Source organism: Dasypus novemcinctus, chromosome 21 (assembly GCF_030445035.2).
Source record: "Dasypus novemcinctus isolate mDasNov1 chromosome 21, mDasNov1.1.hap2, whole genome shotgun sequence".
NCBI classification, from domain to species: domain Eukaryota; kingdom Metazoa; phylum Chordata; class Mammalia; order Cingulata; family Dasypodidae; genus Dasypus; species Dasypus novemcinctus.
Window position 1 is genome coordinate 86,121,128 of NC_080693.1, and position 19,295 is coordinate 86,140,422.

The 19,295-nt window shown below is 70.3% G+C and overlaps 2 protein-coding genes across 5 annotated transcripts in view; one reads left to right on the top strand and one right to left on the bottom strand.

Moving 5' to 3' along the window:
* The first annotated feature begins 8,178 nt into the window (after nt 1-8,178).
* On the top strand, nt 8,179-14,383 carry SLC16A3 (solute carrier family 16 member 3). 2 transcript variants are annotated; one of them, XM_058284946.1, is made up of 6 exons: nt 8,179-8,447; nt 10,941-11,046; nt 11,802-12,046; nt 12,117-12,260; nt 12,380-13,141; nt 13,695-14,383. In XM_058284946.1, exons 3-6 carry the CDS (start codon nt 11,824-11,826, stop codon nt 13,952-13,954), a joined length of 1,389 nt encoding a protein of 462 aa, XP_058140929.1. In that variant the 5' UTR covers nt 8,179-8,447; nt 10,941-11,046; nt 11,802-11,823; the 3' UTR covers nt 13,955-14,383. The 2 variants fall into 2 exon arrangements, with proteins under 2 accessions (XP_058140929.1, XP_004463734.1); XM_004463677.4 differs by lacking the exon at nt 8,179-8,447 and adding an exon at nt 8,473-10,508.
* CSNK1D (casein kinase 1 delta) overlaps nt 13,984-19,295 on the bottom strand; it is a 30,955-nt gene continuing 25,643 nt past the window's right edge. For 2 of the 3 annotated variants that reach the window (XM_004463680.5, XM_004463681.5), the window contains one exon: nt 16,807-18,707. In XM_004463680.5, the coding sequence (XP_004463737.1) occupies nt 18,657-18,707 (51 nt within the window). In that variant the 3' untranslated portion in view covers nt 16,807-18,656. Of the gene's footprint in view, nt 14,115-14,662; nt 14,817-16,806; nt 18,708-19,295 lie in introns of those variants that run through there. The other variant, XR_009182580.2, reaches the window with a different exon arrangement.

Here is a 19,295-nt window from a genome sequence, read left to right on the forward strand (position 1 = left end):
TGACCAGGCCCCTGGACCAGGTGCCCAGCGCAGGGTACCGGGGTGAGGAAGGCTTGGGGGCTACCCGCTGTGCTCCCCTCTGCACGCCGGGCCCCCCGCCTGGAGCACGAGCCCCTGAGCCCTCCAGGCTGCTCAGGCCCAAGCCCCCCCCCAGCCTCCCTCCCAGGACCACCGAGCCCCGCTGCACCCCCCAGGGCCCCCCAAGGCCCCAACTCCTCACCCTCCTCACTGGGGGTCCTGCCGCCTCCCCCTTGCCAGCCACCCTCTGCCATCCAGCTGGAGGGTGCCGCCGCCTGCCCGAGACCCCAGCCTCCTGCCCCCATCTCGGGGAGACTGCTCTTCCTTGGGGGCTGTATCTTCAAGCCCCTCAACACCCCCATCCCTTTCCCCCCCGACCACATCCACTGGCCTCCGGGGGTCAGCAGGGGTCCCCTGCGCCGAGCGTGGTGGCTTAGGGCCCCTCCCCGCAGAAAGGGGGCTGGTGCCGGGGAGGGGGCTGGAGGGCAGTGGCTGCTGCCGGGCATTTCTCTTGGGGTGACAGGAATGAGCCGCACATGATGCTGCTGTTGTCTGCACGCCGTCCTCCACCCCGGCCGCGCAGCCAGCGGGCCCGGCCCTCCTGCAGCCGCTGCGGGGCCACCTCCCGCTCTGCCACGAGGCGGCGCCCACCCAGAGGGCAGAGAGCTGCCCTGCACCCTCCTGAGCGCCCTCCTGAGCGCCCAGTTCCCTTCTGCCCGTTAGTCCCTTCAGTAACCAGGATAAGAGGATTATTTCCAGCCGGCAGCTGCCAGGAGGTTGCCCACGCGGGGACCGCCGAGCTCAGGGGAGCAGGCGGGAGGACCCTGGGGGGATGCCGGGAAGCGCCCCGGGAAGCCCTCTTGGGGGACCCCACAGACCTCCAGGGCCCGCCCCGGCCACGGGGGTTGAACTTGCCTTGCAGCCACTGCCACGAGGGGGCGTCTGCTCTGTGAAAGGTCACCAGCTTGTCCTCGTGGGCAACGCACCCCCAGTCACCTTCCTGGCGGGTTCTAAAACTTGCCCCCTTTTACAGACAAGGAAGACGAGGCCAGAGAGGTTTGGGAGTGGGCTGAGGTTGCACAGCCCGGGTAGAGCTGGCCCTGCCTGGCTCAGGGCCGGTGTCACCACTGCCAGGTGGCAGCGAGGTTCCGCCCACCCTGGGGCCAGCAAGGACGGGCGGAGGACGCAGAGGCCGTCGCCAGAGGGCTAGGCTGGGGCCTGTGGCTCTTGGAGCCCTGAGGGACCCTGGAAGGGCGGCGTGGCCTGGCGGGGGGCAGAGGCCCCGGGGCTGCCCCAGGGGTCCCCTGGGTGTGAGCCAGGCGCTGGCCCAAGCAAGGCCCTCTCCTTGGCTGGGCCCACCTGCCCGGCTGGTCACTTTGCGCGTCCTTCCACCTCCTGTGCTCTGGGGACAGGAGAGCCGCGGGCCTCGAGCAGCAGGGACAGTGAGCTGACACTTGGGGCCGGGTGGGGGGGTGGGCAGAACCCTCCCACTGGTGCGCCAGGCCCCGCCCTGACAGGGGCTGCTTGCCCAGGCTGCGGGCAGGAATGGCCCCTGGGGACCGCTGGACCAGGGAGCACGCCCAACACAAGCGGGCAGTGGGCCACGTCCCGGGGCTCAGGGGACCCAGTGGGCACTGGGCTGCTGAGGGCGCCACAGGCCCGCAGGCGGGTGCCCCCGGCTCCTTAGGGGACGCTGGGCGGTGAAGGGCAGCCCGGCTCAGACTTCTCCACGGCCTCCCGTGGTACAGTCAGGGCTGGTGGCGCCACGGCCCTGGGGTGGGGTGGGACCCTGCACGGAGGCGGCGGGGAGCCCAGGGCTGCCCAAGCCTTTCCACACTGTGGCCCAAAGAGGGGGTCCTCGCGGGGTGACCATGGGGAAACTGAGGCCCAGGCACGCCTTGTGGTGGCCCCGCAGAGCCAGGCCGGGAGCCCAGACAGGCACCCTGACACCCCCACGCCCTGTGCCGTGTGGCGGTGCCCCAAGCCCGTGTCACCTCCAGGGCCCAGGGGAGGGTGCCCCCCCGCCCCCGCTGCCACCTCCCCCAGGTGCTTTCCTGAAGCTCTGGGCGGCGGCTGCTCCTGTGCGGGAAAGTTGAGCAGCTCCTCCGGCCACTGCTCCGCGCCCTCGGCCCCCCTCGCCCCTGCAGCTCCGGCCTGACCCCCACCAGGCCATCTGTGGGGCCCACTCTCAGCGCTGGCCCGAGAAGGCCAAGGGCGGGGTGGCCGAGAAGGGTCCCTCCCCTCGGGCGGGGGTGTGCACAGGGCAACAGCCAGGCCGGCTGCTGGGGGGCGTCCTGGAGGAGAGGCCCTGGGTGCGCCCAGCCACTGCTGCCCCGGGCACCCTCCTCTGCTCAGGGAGGGTCCTCCCTGCCCAGCACCCTCCAGGCGACCCCGGGGTGGGGCAGCGGCAGGGCGGCAGGTGGCGTCCATGGGCGGGGGGCGAGTCCTGCCCCTCAGGGAGACCCTCCCATGCCCAGCTCAGGCCAGGTTTCGGGGCCACGTTCGAGTCCCTTGTCTCCAGGGCAAGGCCGAGCTCTCCTGGAAAGAGGCTGCATACCTGCCCGCGGGCAGAGACGGGGAGTGTGGGGAGGGACGCCGAGCTGGACCCGGGGGCCCGGACACCCTGACCTGAGCCCGAAGAAGGTCCACAGGGTGATGGAGGAGGGGCGGGGAACCCCCAGAGAAGGGGAGAATGGGAGGGTCTCCTGGGTGGGGGCACAGAGCAGGAGTGCCCGGGAAGGGCGGGGGGGAAGGTGCCCCCAGCATGCAAGGAGGCCCCGCGTTCCAAACCCTCCTGCCATCTGTCCGTGGGCTCCACCGAGCCAGCCTCACAGAGGAGGAGCCTGAGGTTCAGAGGGGCTCTTGGTACGCCCCACCTGGCCCAGCCACCCTGTTGGCCCGCAGCCCGCAACCACCACTGACAGAGGGGACGTGGGCCACTCCCATTAGGCCCAGCAAGCTCCCCTAGACCGGGGTCCCCCGACGGGGCGCCTGCTCCTGGGATGCCCCAGCCAGGCCTGTCCTCTGCCGCCTTTCTATGGCCTGTCCCACCCCGTCAGGAGAGGCGTGGGGCCTCGGGCTGCGGGGTGGCCAGCTGGGTCCTGCACGCACCTGCTCAGAGCCCTCAGGGCACAAGAGCAGAGCCACAGCCTGCCCCTCCCCCCCACTGTCACCCCCACACTTAGTCTGTCCCTGTGCCACCTCCTGAGCCCGCCCACCCAGACCCCACCCCGCACAGGCTCCTGCACGTGCCCACTGTCCCCCGCCAGCCTGTGGGGGCCAGGGGCATCTACCCCTGCCAGCAACCCGGGGCCAGACCCAGGGAGGATTTTCTTTCCTGGGAGCTGGAACTGACTCGGCAAGAGGGAAGGTGTGTGGGAGGAAGGCGAGGGAGAGACAGGAAAGCTCAGCGTCAGGTGCGGCCGCAGGTGGGGCCGCAGGTGGGGGCCACAGGTGGGCGTGCAGGTGAGATGGCAAGTGGGGGCCGCAGGTGAGGCCGTAGGTGGGGCCGCAGACGTGGGCTGCAGATGGACGCCGTACCCCTCCAGGCCGCGGGAAGGGAAGGCTGCACCTCTGCCAGCAAGCAGCGGCCCTGCCGCCTGGGGCCTGGGCGCGGTGGGGGCAGGGCAGGGGGCCAGCTCCCCAGGGGCCAAGCGAGGGCAGGGTCGAGGCTGGCAGCAGGACCCCGGGGCGGGGGACAGCGCCCACCTTGTGACCCGGCTTTCTCAGCCCACCCGGCCTGTGCTGGCCCCGATCCCAGCTCTGGAGCCGGGTGGTACGGACAGGCTCGGGGCAGGCGAGCGGGCCGGAGTCCAGGGGAGCTCCAGGGGCTCGAGGGCACAGGGGGTATGGCCCTGGCGCCCCAAGACATGACCAGGGAGGAGCACGGGGGCTGGGGCAGCCCCTGGGGAGGCGCTCCCCATTTCTGAAGGGGACTTGTGGAGACAGAGGGGGCACCTGTCCCTCGTCAACCACCCCCGGCAGGGCATAGTGGACCTTGGAAGCTCAGGGGAGAGGCAGAGCTCGGATGCTCGGGGCAGGTGACGGGCAGCAGATTGCCGCTCCTCCCCCGCCCTTTGCCTCCACGCAGAGAACGCTCTAGAAGGGGGAGCCCAGCCTCAGTGGCTCTGCTCCTGGGGACCAAAGGCTGGCCTCCAGGTCCGGTACTCCTGGCCTGGTGGACTTGAGGAGAAGGGGTGGGGCGGGGGATAGGGCTGGGCGGGGCTTGGTGGGGGTGGGCTATGGTGAGGGCAGAGCCCGGAGCAGGTCCCTGAGGCCGGCGGCCCCGGGGGCCACCCAGGGCCGGGAGCAGAATCCCCTTCCGGGTCCCCTCCCTTTCCCGTCCAGGCAAGGGCTGGGCTAGGTCCACTGCAGGGGTCTGTGGTTGGAGCCAGCCTGGGGGGCTCCCCATCCCTCCCTAATACCAGGGAGAACGGGCAGGCACCACGCGCCCTGGGTCACGGCCATCCCGGAGGCGCCCAGGAAATGCTGGGGACGGCCTCAGCCACGCCGGGGCTTGCCAGCGCCAGGTGCCCGCGGGGTGGGAGCAGACGCCCCTGCAGGGCCGGGTTTGCCTTCCTGGGTGCTGGGTCCCCGGGGTAGCCACATCTGAGGTGCCCAGGCAGGGCTGCAGGGGCGGCTGTGGTAAGGGGACGTGCGGATGGGAACCAGGCACCCCCCCCCAGTCGGCCCTGCTCTCATCCCCAGCCCCACGCTACGTAAAGCCTGCAGCCCCGACGCTCCTTCCCCTGGCTGCAGGTGGACCCCTCCCCATGGAGGGGGCTGGGGGCTGGTGCCTGGGCGCACCCCCCTCTCCTTGGGGAAAGCGCCCCTTTCCGCTCTGGAGCCTGCGCCCGTGACCAGTGAAATGTGCTGGGCCGTCCGGGGCTCTGGGGCTGAGGCCGCCCCCCTCCACCCATCTGCCACCGTGCCCCTGGGGGCCCGCCTCGCCCCAGTGGTAGTGGAGGCGGTGGGCTCAGGGGGGGCGGCTACCTGGACGGGCCTCCTTCCTTGTGGGGGGCTCTGAGCTCCTGGGTCTGGGGGTGGCAGGGTTCCCACCCACTGCCGCTGCACTCCCTCAGCGGGGGGGGAGAGGGGTCCAGGCCGTGGAGGAGGGGCACCCAGGATCCGGCGGGGGGTGGGGGGAAGGAGCCCGTCCCCCAGCGGTCAGGGTGCCACCATGAGGGCCTCTCCCCACAACGCCCCTCCCCATGCCGGGGTAGTCTTGGTGGGCGCGAGTGAGGCGGCCCCCACACCAGGCAGGTCCCTCCAGGAAGGGCGGGTCTGCTCCCCGCGGGCGGGGGTCTGAGCGCCTTTCACACCAGGTTTGCGGCTGGCTTTGGGCGCTGTGGGAGGGTGGCGCCCCTTTTCCAGGGGGCTCCTGGCCTCGGGTGGACAGAAGGCGCCCTCGGACCTGGCCGGTCGGGGGAGGGGCAGCCGCGGGGGCAGGGAGCTCTGGGCGACGGCCTTGGGGCTCCCAGGCTGACACCTCCACCCTGCCCCCCGCCTTGCTGTGGCCGAGGGGGCTTCCGGGCCCTTCTGCTCACAGGCCTCACATGGGCCGCCCCACTGTCCCCCAGGAGGCTGTGGTCACTCGCTCCGGCCCCACCCCCACCCTGGACGTGCTGGGGTCGCCAGCCCCGGAGCTACCAAGGCCTCAGTCCTCTGTTGTCCGAGGAGGCGGGTGGCGCCTAGAAGCCCCTGTGGGCAGCGGGTGGGCAGCGCTCCTGCCCCGGGCAGGCGCACCCAGGGCCCACCCCGGGGACTTCTTTACCCCGCAGGGAGGAGACACCCATCTCCAGGGACCCACCAAGAGCGGCTGCGGCCCAGCCCTGCTCTGCCGGGACCCCCAGGCCCTCCCCACGCCTGGAGGGGGTGCTGCCCCAGGGCCCCTAGCCCAAGGCCGGGAGGGACGGGGCAGTGGCTTCCTCGGCCCTCGGGGAAGGGGCGCTGGGAGAGGCCACCGCGCTCCTGGAGAGCCCGCCGGGCGCTCCGGGAGGCAGCGCGGGTTTGGACCGGGTCGGGGCGCGGGTCGCAGAAGGGGACAGCTCCCACGCGGCCGCGAGTGGCCTAGACAGGGAGCGTGCGCGGGGGCGGGGGACGCGCGCGGGGCGCGCCGTCGGGGAGCGCTAGGCGGGGGCCGGCGGCGGCGCGGGCAGGGGCGGCGCCAGGCGGCGGTGACGTGCGCGGGGGACGAGCCGCGCGAGCCACCAGAGCCCTTAAAGTCGCCCCCGGCGCGGCGCCCGGGCAGCGCGGCGGGCAGAGGCGGCGGCGGCAGGTAGGCGGGACCCGGATGCTCGGCTCGCGGCGCCCGGGCCCGCGGACCGCTCGGAGCCCCCGGGGCGCAGGGCCCTGCCCGGTGCGGGGCACCCGGGTCCGCGCTCGGCCGCTCAGCCCTTGCCCCCCGGGCGGGCACGCACCGCCCCCTCTTCGGCCTCCCTGCGCAGCCCACCCCCGGGCCCCCGGACCACCCCCGGCTCCTCCTGCGCCCTCGCACCCGGTGCCGCCCGCCCCGCTGCGCCTGCCCCGGAGCCCCTCCGTCGGGGGCCCTCGGGGGCTGGGCCCTGCCGGGTCGCGGCTGCGCCGGGGTATAAATAGCTGCGCCCCGCGGAGGGCGCCTGGCAGTCGGGCACCGGCTATATTTGGTGGGGCTGCCCAGGTGCCCCCAAGCCGCCCGCCGTGGTTGCCTCCCTGAGAGAGTGGGGAGCACCGCCTCTGGCTCCGGGGCTGGGGGGCTCGGTCTCCCTGTCCCTTGCCTGCTGCACAGCCCCCCCCCCATCAGGCCTTAAATGCTCCCCCTGGGCACTGCAGCGCGGCCTCAGCGTCCAGCCCAGCGCCCACACGCAGAGCTCGGAGGCCCCCACCCCATCAGGCTGGATTGCCCCGGAGCCCCCTGGAGCCCCATGGGAGAGCCAGGCGGGGCCTCAGGTGGGCCTCAGTTTTCTTTCCCGAAAAGTGGGCTGCGGAGACGCCTATGGGTGCAGGGCCAGGCAGGCAGGGCTCGGGAGGTGCTGTGTGGGAGGGAAGCAGTGGGCAGGTCACGGGGCAGTCCTGCGGCCCTGACCTTCTCTCTGCCCCACGAGGCAGAGCTGCCCGTCCAAAGGTGCCCAGGGACACGCGGGATGACAGGGTCGCTCCCCCGGCGGTGACCGCAGTGGGCCAGCCCGTCTGAGGGCAGCAGACGGTGGCGGGGTCCTGCCTGCACAACCCAGGCCCGAGGGGCTGGTCCCAGGCCACAGGAAAGGGCAGTCGGCCGTGGCCTGGGGGTGCCGACCGTCGGAGCAGCGAAGACCAGCTCAGCGGCGCGGGCGCGGAGGCCAGGAGTGCCAGGGCCTGCCGGCCGCCCGCGGAGGTCCGCCCCAGGGGGCAGGTGTGCACAGAGGCTGGGGTGGGCATCGGGGGGCCGGGGCAAGGCAGCGTCCCTCACGACCTGGGTGGCCTTGGGCTCCCACCGACCGGAGGCCGTCGAGGGCTGGTGGCTTTCCTGCTCTCCAGACAGGCGTCCGGGAGTGTGTGCGTAAGTGAGGGGTCTTCAGGTCTGCTGTGCCAGGCGTGTCCCCACCCCTCGTGTCCCAGGACGGGGCCCTCAGCGACCGAGAGGGCACGGAGGCGCCCCAGGGCAGGGGAGCTGAGGCAGCCACCCCAGGCCCTTGCCGGTGGTGGGGAGTGGGTGGGGCCACCCAGGCGGGCAAGGCGGGCGGGGCCCTCTACCTCCGGGGGAGGCCTGGGCGCCCTCACGGAGTCACCTTGGGTGAGTCCAGACCTCCCAACCGCTGTCCAGGCCGTGGGCTGGGCTGCCCAGGGCAGCTGAGGGCGCAGGGACGGTGTCCTCCTGCGGTCGCTGGGGCCTGGGGCCCCTGTACCTGGTGCAGACCAGGAGTTCCCAGTTCAGTATTTGTAGAGTTCGGAGCTGGCCCTGGCCCTGGCGAGGAGAAAAGCGGGGCCGCGTCCGCGAGGGGCGGGGGTCGCGTTGGGGCCCCGTGCTCCGTGCGGAGCCGCTGGCGGGAAGCACGCCTGGGGGCGTCGGCTGAACCCCCGGCAGCGGGCGGGATGCACGCTGCGGCGAATACGGTAGCGGCGCGGGGCCGCCTACTCCAGGCAATACGGCACGGCTCCTCCCTTGGCGCGGTCACGTCCTCCACGTCCCGAGGCCAGGCGGGCTGGCCCGAGCATCCTCCCCTCCCGCATGCCCCGGGCCCCCGCCATGGCGGGGCCTGCCGGCTCCAGGGGCACCAGCGGGAGAGCCGTCGAGGCGCCGCCGCCGAGCGTGGAGACAGGACGGGAGGTGCCGCCGCAGCCCCGGCGGGGTGGGGCCAGGGTCCCACGCCACCCGCAGCCCTCAGTGCCCCCCCCCCGTTGTCTGCCATCAGCCATCTCCCTCCCACCTGGGGCGGCAGCAGGTGGCCAGGTGCAGCCCGGGCCCCCACCAGGTGGGACTGGGCTGCGTCGGCGTGTCGGCGCGGGGAGCCCTGCGTGGGGCGGGGCTGGTGGGTTCCTCTGGGTGGTGGTCCCCGGGCACTTGGCTTTGGGGAACACGGGGCTGCCCGGGGCAGAGTGCGGGGTGCGCCCGTTCTGCCAGCCACGTTGGGGAAGGGCATGAGGTGGCAGGTCCTGGTGTGAGTGACAGGGGGTGCGCTCCAGGCTGCCATGGCCAGGGTCCCCAGGCCTCAGAGTGGGGGTAGAGGGGCGTGGGTCCCCACGAGCCTCATTTTCCAGGGAGGAGGCTGGGATGGAGCAATCCTGGGAAGGTCCCCAAGGCCACCCACTCAGCAGTGGGAGCCCAGCTCAGGGCTACTCTGGGAGTGCCGGTGGCGGGGACAGTCGGCTCTCCCCCGGGGCCCTGGCCGGGCTGTGACTCAGCGTCCAGGCTGGCCTGAGGCCCCCGTCCCCTTCCCCAGCGCGCACCCAGGAGGGGCTGCCCCTTGCTCGGTCTGAGGAGGGGGACAGGGGCTCTGCCCAGGGCCTTCCGAGCCCCAGACCTGGGCCCGTGCTGGGGCAGCCCTATCGCTGCTGGCCTGAGGCGCCGCGTGCCTCCCCTCGCGGGCTTCGGGGCCTGGGGACGCGGGGACGGGATAGTCCCCAGGGTCTCCCAGAATCCAGGCGCGTTGTGCCCAGGAAGGGCTGTCGCTGCCCCTCTGCCCGCCCTCTTCAGCTTGGACAGCGGCCAGCCTGCCCTGCCACCGTCCGTGGCGGCGTCCTCGCACTGCCATGGCTGGCTCCGGGCTCTGGGCTGCAGCTCAGAACCAGGGAGTGGGGCTGGAATGGGGGGCGAGGGCGAGGCGGTGGCCCCAGGGAGCCTCACAGGTGTGCCAGTGCTTGGGGCGAAGGTGGCCGGGGGCTCCGAGGTTTCTGAGGGGGCCGCAAAGGGGCAGGCTGGGGGTCGGGGACTCCCCGGGGACGCAGGAGGTGTGAGGTGTGTGCTAGAGGGTGGGACTCAAAACCTGGAGTGTAGATGCTGGGCCCGCAGGGGACCCTGCCCAGAGCAAGCGGTGGGCAGAGTGGGGCTGGGGGACCCTGCAGCTCCCGGGGCCCCTGACTGGGGAGGGTGCAGGGGGCCCCAGGCAGTCTGAGCTGCCTGACTGGACAGATTGGCTTTCGGGGCCCAGAGGCCCAGGTTATTTTGGGGCCCAGAGACCCAGGTTATTTTGGGCCGGGCGGGGCTCGCATGCTTCCCCAGAGGGTAAATGTCACTGAAAGGCCAGCCTGCCCGGCCCGGCCTCAGACGTGCTGGCGCTTGGCCGCGTCCCTGGTGGAGACAGCAGGCGGCAGGTGTCCCTGCTTCTCGGGGGACTGACCCGGCCGCCTCCCCTGCAAGTCCCCCCGACCTCAGCCTTCATCTGCAGACAGCCGGCTGGGAAACTCGAGGGGAAGCCTCGGCCTGTGGGTCTCTGGGTCCAGGGGCTGGGGGCATTCAGCACGGCTGGCCCGGCGGAGGTGTCGCTGGGAACCCTGTGCCCGCCGTGCCCCTGGGCCTCCGGCCTGGAAGGCAGCTGCCCCTCGTGAGCGTAACGCTGCGCCCTCCAGGCGGTCCTGGCCCCAGGGCCTTGGCACCCGACCTGCCCAATGCCCTCCTGCCTCTGCCCACCCCTCCTGGCCCTCCCAGCTGCCAGTCTGGGGGTGCTGGGTGGGCGACACTCCCCAGGGCCTCCTGTCCACCTCCTGACCAGCCTGTGCCGGGGAGGGCTTCGAGGGCTGGGCCCACGGACCCCCGAACCCAGGGTGTGGCTGGCACAGCCAGGAGGCCTCAGAAACCCCGTCTTATTTATCGGGGTACGTGGTGCATGGGGTCAGATGACCCGACCCCTGTTCCCATGGCCCCTCCCGGGTCCACATGGGGCTCACTTGGTTCACTTTTAAAAGCGCAGTAAACCCGGGAAGGCCGCAGCCCCCGAGCCTGGACCCCGAGGCGGCCAGTACCCTGACCAGGCTCAAGCCCAGTGTCTGCAGCCCTCATCTGCGTGTCCTGGGTTCCTGGGTCTCGGGCTCGCAGCGTACGTGTCTCATCGTATCTCGAAGTTTGCCCCAAACGTAGGGTTCGCTTTCTCAGTGAAGACACCCTGCCCTGTGTGGCCGCGGGGCCTCTTAACCCTAAGGCTGTGGACGGCGCGTCGCCCCTGGGCCCCCAGCCCTGGCGCTGTGTCCTCCAGGCACGCGAGGTGGTGGGTGAGGGGCCGAGCCTGAGCCCACCCTGGGTACCTCCCTCCCACTCCCCTCCAGGTCCCTGCTCGCCTTTGACACGGCAGTCGGGCAGCTAGGGGCTCCGTGGGCAGCAGGGGGCACGGCCGGGCAGCAGGGGGCTCTGCCGGGCCAAGGGCTCCTGCCCGTTTGAACCCCCGAAGCGGGCTGGCTGGGTGGGAAGGGTGCTGGGGTGCTGACGGCCAGGCAGGGGGCAAACGCCGCGTCAGGGCTTCTTCCCTTCCCAGAGAGCTAGCCGTGAGCGTGCCCCGTGCAGGGAGAGGCCGCCGAGCCCACCCCTGGCCCTCGGAGGAGTAACCGCCCGTCCCTGCGCAGCCGCTCCTGTGCAGTGAGGTAGGAGGGGGAGGGGCTCCTGGCGTGGGGGGGGCTTGTGGGGGGGAGGGGAAGGGCTGGGCAGGGGGGATCCCAGCGGGCAAGCCCTGGAGGTGGGGAGGGGAAGGCCTGCCCTGGGGGCCTCGGGGCCTGCTCCCGGAGACCCCGTGTACCTGCACCCCCTGCCCCACTGCTGGGCCTGCCCTGGGGGCGCAGGGTGGTCCCCTGGGCCCCAGGACAGCCTGTCCGGGACTAGAGGGCTGAGCGGGGCCACCCAAGGGAGCAGACGGCCCCTCCTGCCCTCCACCCTGCCCTTGTGCTCACCGGCCGCCGAGCCAGGGCCTCTTCTCCGTTGGGCCCAGCGCCTCGCTGGTGCTGGTGCCCGGGGCCTGCCCACCTCCCCACCCCCTGGGCCAGCAGCTGCGGTTCAGGGCGGGAGGCTCCCGCCCCCCCCGCCCCCGCCCGCCCTGCTCAGGGCGGTGTGACTCGAGGAGAGGGGGTGGGCACGCCCGCCAGGCCTGCCCCGTTGCCTGAGGGGCCGGCCAAGCCCAGGACCCTGCCCAGCCCGCCACCTCTCCAAGCGGGGCCGGGCCACCTTCCTCGCTCGAGGTAACGTGAGTCCTCTGTGAGCCCAAAAAAGGCACTGCCCTTTGGAGCCTGCTGCAAAGAAGGGCCCACGGGCAATTGCGAGCCCGCGGCTGGGGGAGGTGAGCCGCGGTGCTGCCGGAGGTGGGGGGCCTCCGGCCTGAGCCCCCGCGCTGCCTCTTCCCCCGCAGCGCAGAGCCCGCCCTCCTCGCCATGGGGGGCGCCGCGGTGGACGACGGCCCAGCGGGCGTCGAGGCCCCCGACGGGGGCTGGGGCTGGGCTGTGCTCTTCGGCTGCTTCGTCATCACCGGCTTCTCCTACGCCTTCCCCAAGGCCGTCAGCGTCTTCTTCAAGGAGCTCATGCGCGAGTTCGGCATCGGCTACAGCGACTCGGCCTGGATCTCCTCCATCCTGCTGGCCATGCTCTACGGGACGGGTGAGGGGCGCCCGGGGCTGGGGGGGCTGGCGAGCCCCGGCCCTGCGCCCCTGACCGCCGCCCTCCCCAGGCCCGCTCTGCTCCGTGTGTGTCAACCGTTTCGGCTGCCGCCCTGTCATGCTGGTGGGCGGCCTCCTGGCGTCGCTGGGCATGGTGGCCGCCTCCTTCTGCAGGAGCATCGTCCAGATCTACCTCACCACCGGGGTCCTGACAGGTACGTGGCAGGGGGCCCAGGGCGCCACTCCCCTGCAGCCCCTCCGCGAGGCCTGGGCCGCGGCGAGCGCCCTGGCTCGGGGGGTGCGGGTGGAGACCCACCGGGGCCATCTCTTCCAGGCCTGGGCCTGGCGCTCAACTTCCAGCCGTCGCTCATCATGCTCAACCGCTACTTCAGCAAGCGGCGCCCCATGGCCAACGGGCTGGCGGCCGCGGGCAGCCCCGTGTTCCTGTGCGCCCTGAGCCCGCTGGGGCAGCTGCTGCAGGACCAGTACGGGTGGCGGGGCGGCTTCCTCATCCTGGGCGGCATGCTCCTCAACTGCTGCGTGTGTGCGGCCCTCATGAGGCCCCTGGAGCCGCCGCGGGCGGGCGCGGGGCGGGCGGGCGCGGGGCGGCCGGCCCGGCGGCTCCTGGACTTCAGCGTCTTCCGGGACTGCGGCTTCGTGGTCTACGCCGTGGCCGCGTCCGTCATGGTGCTGGGCCTCTTCGTGCCGCCCGTGTTCGTGGTGAGCTATGCCAAGGACCTGGGCGTGCCCGACACGCAGGCGGCCTTCCTGCTCACCGTCCTGGGCTTCATCGACATCTTCGCCAGGCCCACGGCCGGCCTCGTCGCGGGGCTCCGGCGCGTGCGGCCGTACTCCGTCTACCTCTTCAGCTTCGCCATGTTCTTCAACGCGGTGGCCGACCTCGCGGGCTCCACCGCCTCCGACTACGGCGGCCTGGCTGTCTTCTGCATCTTCTTCGGCATCTCCTACGGCATGGTGGGCGCCCTGCAGTTTGAGGTGCTCATGGCCATCGTGGGCACCCACACGTTCTCCAGCGCCATCGGCCTCGTGCTGCTGCTGGAGGCCGTGGCCGTGCTCATCGGGCCGCCATCGGGAGGTGAGGGCCCCACACGGGGCGCAGGGGCCACGCCGGCAGCTCTGTAGCACGCAGTGCCCCAGCAGAGGCCCCGACGGCCTGCGCCCCTCGCCACGTGACGTGCTTTGTCCAGTGGCGGGAGGGTCCCCCAAGACTGGCAGACTCCCAAGCACCCAGCCTCTGCGGGCACCGTGCGGCTCCAGGAACAGGAAGCACCCTGCCTCTCCAGCCTGGGGGTCCCACAACTGCCAAGACGGGGGCCGGGGCTCAGTGCCTGGCTGAGCACGCCCCCCCAGCAGGGCCCGGGAGGGGCACCTGTGCACTCCTCTTTCTGCGGGAGGCACTGAGGGTCTGCGCTGGAGGGCAGCCTGGGTGGGGCCGGCTGCCTCGGGAGCCCCGAGCAGCGTTTGACACCATGGCTCCCATGAGGGCCCCACGGGGACACAGGCAGGGCCGGTCCCACACCCCTTAACTGCCCTCCGCTCCAGCCCCTTCTAACTTTAAGTGCTCTGCGGGACGGGATGGGACTGCCCGGGAGTCTGGGTGGCAGGCGGTGACGCTGGGCCCTTCGCAGGCAAGCTCCTGGACGCGACCCACGTCTACAAGTACGTGTTCATCCTGGCGGGGGCCGAGGTGCTGAGCGCCGCGCTCGTGCTGCTGCTGGGCAATGCCCTGTGTGTGGGCAGGCGCGCGGCGCGGCCCGCGGCCCAGCAGGAGGCGCTCAGCAAGCCGCCTGCCGAGCTGCGGGTGGACTCGCGGGAGGTGGAGTGCTTCCTCAAAAGGGGGCCCGAGGAAAACGGCGAGGCTGCGCACAACCCCGAAACCAGCGTCTGAGCCGGGCGGGCCGCAGGAGGAGGTGCGGAGACCGTCGAGGCACTTATTTATTTCGGCAACAGGACTAGCTCGCGGGCCGTCAGCTGCTCGGCTGCGCAGCGCCCTGCTCGCTGCTGCGCGGGCGACGGCGGGCTTGGAGACGGGCCGCTCCCCACCGGATCTGTGTTGAAGCCAAGCCGCGTGTTACCACACTTGCGCCGCCCCTGCCCCGGTGCCCCTGCACGCTCCTGCACACCCACCCTCTCGGAACTAGTGTCTAGGGAGCCAGCAGCTTCCGCGAGGGAGCGGCTGGCAACGAACCGGGGTGCAGGAGCAGAGCCTCAGGAACCAACTGTTGTAGGAGCCGTGTGGAACTTTCAGTGTAGAGAAGGGTGCTCCCTGGTTCACCCCAAGTGTCGTCTCGTTAAGAAACTGGTTATTCATACAAAACGCTTTTGTCCTTGTCAGTGCATCAGCCTTTGAACTGCTGCTGGCCCGGAGAGCCGCGCAGGAGACGGGGGCCCGCCGCGCTGGAGCGGCCGCTTGGCCGCAGGGGCTGTGCGGACAGCACACGTTTGGCATTTCCCGGTGTGTGCGCTCCCAAAAGAGGACTCTCCACACTCGGGTTTATTTGCCCCCTGGGTGCCGGGCCGCCCTGTCCTCCCAGCGCCTGCTGTGCCTGGCCCAGCCCTGCTCACCGAGCGGGCCTTGCCGGGGGTTCACACCCACCTGCCCTCATGGCCGGCGGCGGCCTGCGTGGCTGGGAGCCGGTCAGAGGCCGCTGGGGCTGCCCTCAGTAGGTGGTGCGTCGTGGGCGCTGGGGACGGCAGCGGGCGCCCGGGCGGGCCGCGTGCAGCCGGAGAGACGCCATCTCCCTGCTCCTCTGCAACGAAAGCAAGGGCTCGCGTCGTCACGCAGCCGGGCGCTCGCGGGCCCCACCCGCCCCCTGGCCTGCACTCCGCCCTGGTCCTGCCCCGGCTCCACCTTTGGGCCCCGGAGGCCGGGTTCAGGATCCCTGTGCCTCAGGAGAGGCTGCTGGCCTGACTGCCGGGGAGGGCGTGTCCCCAAGGGGCCGGTGACGCTCGGGCCTTGTGCCCTCTGCCTTGCCCAGGGGTGCCCGTTTGGTCAGCCCCTGCCCCTCAAGCCCTCTCTGCAGCTGCTCCTACCCTGTGCTCACCCCACAGGGCTTAGTCGCCCAGCATTGCACATGGAGAGCACCTGTGCCCCGGGGCCCCAGAGCTGCTCCCCTAAACGTGCTGCTGTGGGGTGCATAGGGCTGGGCCGGGGCCCAGCCCCTTCCTTAGACCCCCATGTGCCCGACTTCCCACGCCAGGGCCTGAGGGCTCCAGAGGAACGGGTGGGGTACCTGGGCTGCCCCTTGCCCCCCAGCACCCACCGAAGCCGTGAACTATGTTGCCAAAGTGTCACACCCTGTTTAGACCAGGACCCCTCCCCCAGCCTACCCGATGCCTGGGAAACCCTGGGGGGACTCCCCGGAGGGCAGGCGGATACCATCACCCCAAAACTGGGGATAGGAGGTAGGCAAAACCTGTGTGCCGCCCACGAGGGCAGGAGGGAGCCGGGGAGCTGGCAGGGTGCTGCCACACCCTGACCGCCCTGCCCAGTGCTGCAAGGCCAGCTGTGCGCGGGCACCTTCTGACCGCCACAGCCTCTGCCAGTGGCACCTTGTGCAGAGGTGGCAGCTGCCTGACAGAGAGGCGGGGCCAGGCAGGGCAGAGGGCCAGCTGGGCACTGCCCACACCCCTCAGCAAGGGTGGGCCTGCCCCTGCTGGCCCCTATGCTGTGCACAGCAGCCAGGGTGGGGGGCTTCCTGGAGGCCAGGAGCTGAGGCCGGGGGCCACCAGACCCAAGGGCTGCTGGCGGGGGCCAGGGGCAGAGGCGTGGCCAGGAGCCCAGAGCTGCCGGTCTCCAGAAGCGTGGCCTGCGATGTGCGAACGTCCCTACAGCCTCGGGGATCAGAGTCCTGGGTCCCCTAGGGCACAGCTGGAGGGCAGTGCCAGGATGTGGGGACCAGCGCCAGCCAGGACAGGAGGGGACGACCTCTCTGTGCCCTCAGAAACCCTAGGCTGCAAAGTGCCGATGGGCATTACAAGGGGGTTGCGTAACAAAAGGGGGGACATGTGCACCCGACTGGCATAGCCTAGAACACCCTCACCCTAGGGTAGCGCGCCTGGGAGCGAAATGTGGGCCCTTCAGGCCAGGAGAGGTGCGGGGCCTTCCAGGGGCGCAGGGGAGTCTGCGAGCCGTGGGACGCCCCGGACCACAGAGGGCAGGGCACAGTTAACGTGGCACCAGACTGGCCACCACGAGCAGGCGTGTGAAACCCTGTGCAGGCTGGGGCGGCCCAGGCCCGGCCTCCAGCGCACCGCCACGCATGGTGCACCCTGCCCTGTGACACAGCACTCGGGCACAACTCCCCAGACCCCTGCCCCTGCCAGCACAGCTGGGGCCGGCCTGGCTCTGGGGCGGGTGCGCAGCGCATGGTAGCCTGGGGGACACTGAGGCAAACCTACATTTCATGCCAGGAGCTGCTGCCCTTCCCAACTCGCCCAGGGCAGGTGAGTGCTGCTTCCTGTCGGGGCTACTCACAGGCCTGTGGGGTCAGGCAGGCAACTCTCTGGAGCCCCCCCACCCAGCTGAAGAGCTGACGAGTGAGTGAGCTGATGAGAGCTGCCGCTGAGCCAGTGGGGGCGGGGGGTGCTTTCCGGGACGGACACACAGGCTCCCTCCCCCAGTCAGACCCCAGTCGCTCCCAGCCCTCTCCCAGACCACAGGGCACACACTGAGTGCTCACTCAAGTGTGCAAATGCACGCTGACAACTCTAGAACCAACGAGTCAAAAGCACGTGAGGGGCGGGGAAAGGCAGAAGTCACTCTGGGTTTATTATTTACACTGTTGGTGAAGGACACAAGCAGCGTGGTAGGGGCACGGCCTGCACACCAGCCCACAGGCGTGCACAGTGCATTTCCCGTGGCGGAGCCCACGCTTCAATCTCAGGTCGAACCCTGGATCCGCCAGGCCGGAGCCTGCGTGGTGGCGCTGTGGCTGCACGCAGGCACCACCGCCGCTGACCGAGAAGGTGACTGCAGGGCCGCAGTGGTCCCATCAGGACGGAAGGGGAAAGATCAATTCTGATGAAGGCGTTTGGCAACAAAGAAAACCTCGAACTGTCCGGGGACCCTCCCAACCTCCCCCTCCCCCTGCACCACTGGGGACGCAGCTCACCTCCGCACCCCAAAACGCTTACCCGAGAACCAGGGCAGGGGCTCAGAAAGGAGCAAGCCCTGGTCAAGCACCCGGGCTGCTGGCCGGGAACGCAAGAGCCTCGCCTCGCTGGCCCTATAGCCAGCACTTCTGTGCCAGGAGACCGGGAAGGAAGGGAGAACAAAGGGACGGGGGACCCCAGGGGGGTGGCAACTGGGACCGCACCAGCCCCGGGCCCTCCCCGCTGGTCGTGAACTTCAATTCCACCCCATGCCCCATCTCCATCTGCTTCAGTTTAGTTCAACTTCGGGTCACGAGGCTCCTTGCCACCCAAGTGTCCTGCAAAGCAACACCTTTCTGTGTGAGATTTTAGACCTGGCTTCTGTCCCCTGCTTTGGGGACTTCAAAGGCAGGGACCATCCAGCCACTGCCTTTCTGGGCAGACATGGACTCTGGAGACAACAGACGCCCCCCTGGGGCACACAGAGGTGGACACAGCTATCCAGCGCCCATCTGCACAGGTAGTTTCACAGTCTGTTCAGGAACCGTCCAATCCCAAAGGCATTTAAGCAACAAGCATCGCCAAAATAAGCACACAGGCCAGGTGGCAGCCCCTCAGGCTTGGCAGTGCTGCTCTCCCACGGAGCAGAGCGCAGCCCCTTTCAGTCCGCAGCTCCGAGCATCCTGGAGGGCTTGGGGGCCTTGGCCTCCACGCTCTGGAGTTCCTCCCGCCGCCTCTGGGAAGAACAGCGTCTTACTTTGCCCGGGACCACCGAGACTCCACACTCTGCAGCAGGCTGTGCTCTCTCGCTGCATGGGTGCTGCACAGGCGAGCCAGTCCAGTGGGGAAGGAGATGGCACCCCGGAGCGCGCGAGCGAGGTCCCCGGAGGCACACCGTAGGTACAGATGCAGACGTTCGACAAGCTTCTGAGGAAGACACCCCCTCTCCAAAGCAGACCACACGACAAAACCGACAACCCAGCCGGCGGCAGGTCGCCATGGCCCACTCCACAGCATCTTGTTCCACGACTCTTTAAAGACAATGTTTTTCTAAGACCGCGAGAACAGACAAGAAGAAACAATAAAGACAAATTTCTTTACACGTATTTAAGCCGATAATTTTTAGCAAAATGATACAAAACTGTCTCAACCGAGTAAAAGACTGATAGAATACGCAGGGAGCGCAGGTTTACCACCACTGGAGGAAAACGGAAAGACTCTTGAAAGGGAGTTTGATTCTCTTTGCAAATTGTCTCTCTCACACTTTGCTTTTCTTCCCAGCCCAGGACGGCTGGGCCTCGGGCCAGCCCCTGGCGGTGGCAGCACTTGGAGTCTGTCCAGCTCGGGGTGTCGCCTCCCGGGGCGCCGCGGGGCGAGTGCCAGGAGCGCTCCGGTGTGGACACTCGGCGCGGGGCGCGGGGCTGGGGGAGCCTTGGTGGGTGACAGAGTAGATCAGCCATGCAGTGCCTGCCCCTTCACCGCACAAAGGAGGTTTCTCACCGGTGCACGACAGGCTGCAGACCACTGGAGACCACCCGACCGGGAATCTGTCGGAGCCAAAGCACAGAGAAGGTCAGCGTGAGGCCAGAGGGCGGGCCAGCCGGGGCGCAGCACGGAGCCCGGGGTCAGGGACACCCCCAGCTGCCTGGGGGGTGTGTGGCCAGGGTCCCTCTGCTGCCAGGAAACGTGCTCAGCAGTACAAGTGGCAGGAAGACAGAGGAAGAAGAGGCATGCAAGCGAGGAGGCCCGGGGACCGCCGAGCCCGAGTGGCCAGGTTCGCTCTGGTGCCCCGCCTCCTGTAAAGGAACTCGGCGCTCTGGAAATGGAAGCACAGGCCTGCACGGCCACCACGACCTGCCCTCCGGGGAGGCGTGCCCCACGGTCCCAGAGGACAGACCCAAGACCACACACCACGTCGACCTGCAGCAGGGCGCACAGACGGCAGGAGTCGACAGAAGCTGCGAGTTCTCTGCTGGAAAGAGACGCAGAGGGCAGCCTGTACGTCCAGCCATGCGGAGGCAGCGGGAGCAGGAGGCTGGACGGCTCAATATGGGTGGCAGCTGCAGGGGTGAGGCAGCTGGGCAGGGACTGAGCTCAAGGACAAACAAAAGGGACGGCAGTCAACGAGAGAAGGC

Bases quoted from the DNA above. Each gene is read 5' to 3' on its own strand.
- SLC16A3 (XM_058284946.1), top strand. From the start codon at position 11,824: ATGGGGGGCGCCGCGGTGGACGACGGCCCAGCGGGCGTCGAGGCCCCC. The intron at 12,047-12,116 runs GTGAGGGGCGCC...CGCCCTCCCCAG, and splicing joins GGCCATGCTCTACGGGACGG to GCCCGCTCTGCTCCGTGTGT. The intron at 13,142-13,694 runs GTGAGGGCCCCA...GGCCCTTCGCAG, and splicing joins CATCGGGCCGCCATCGGGAG to GCAAGCTCCTGGACGCGACC.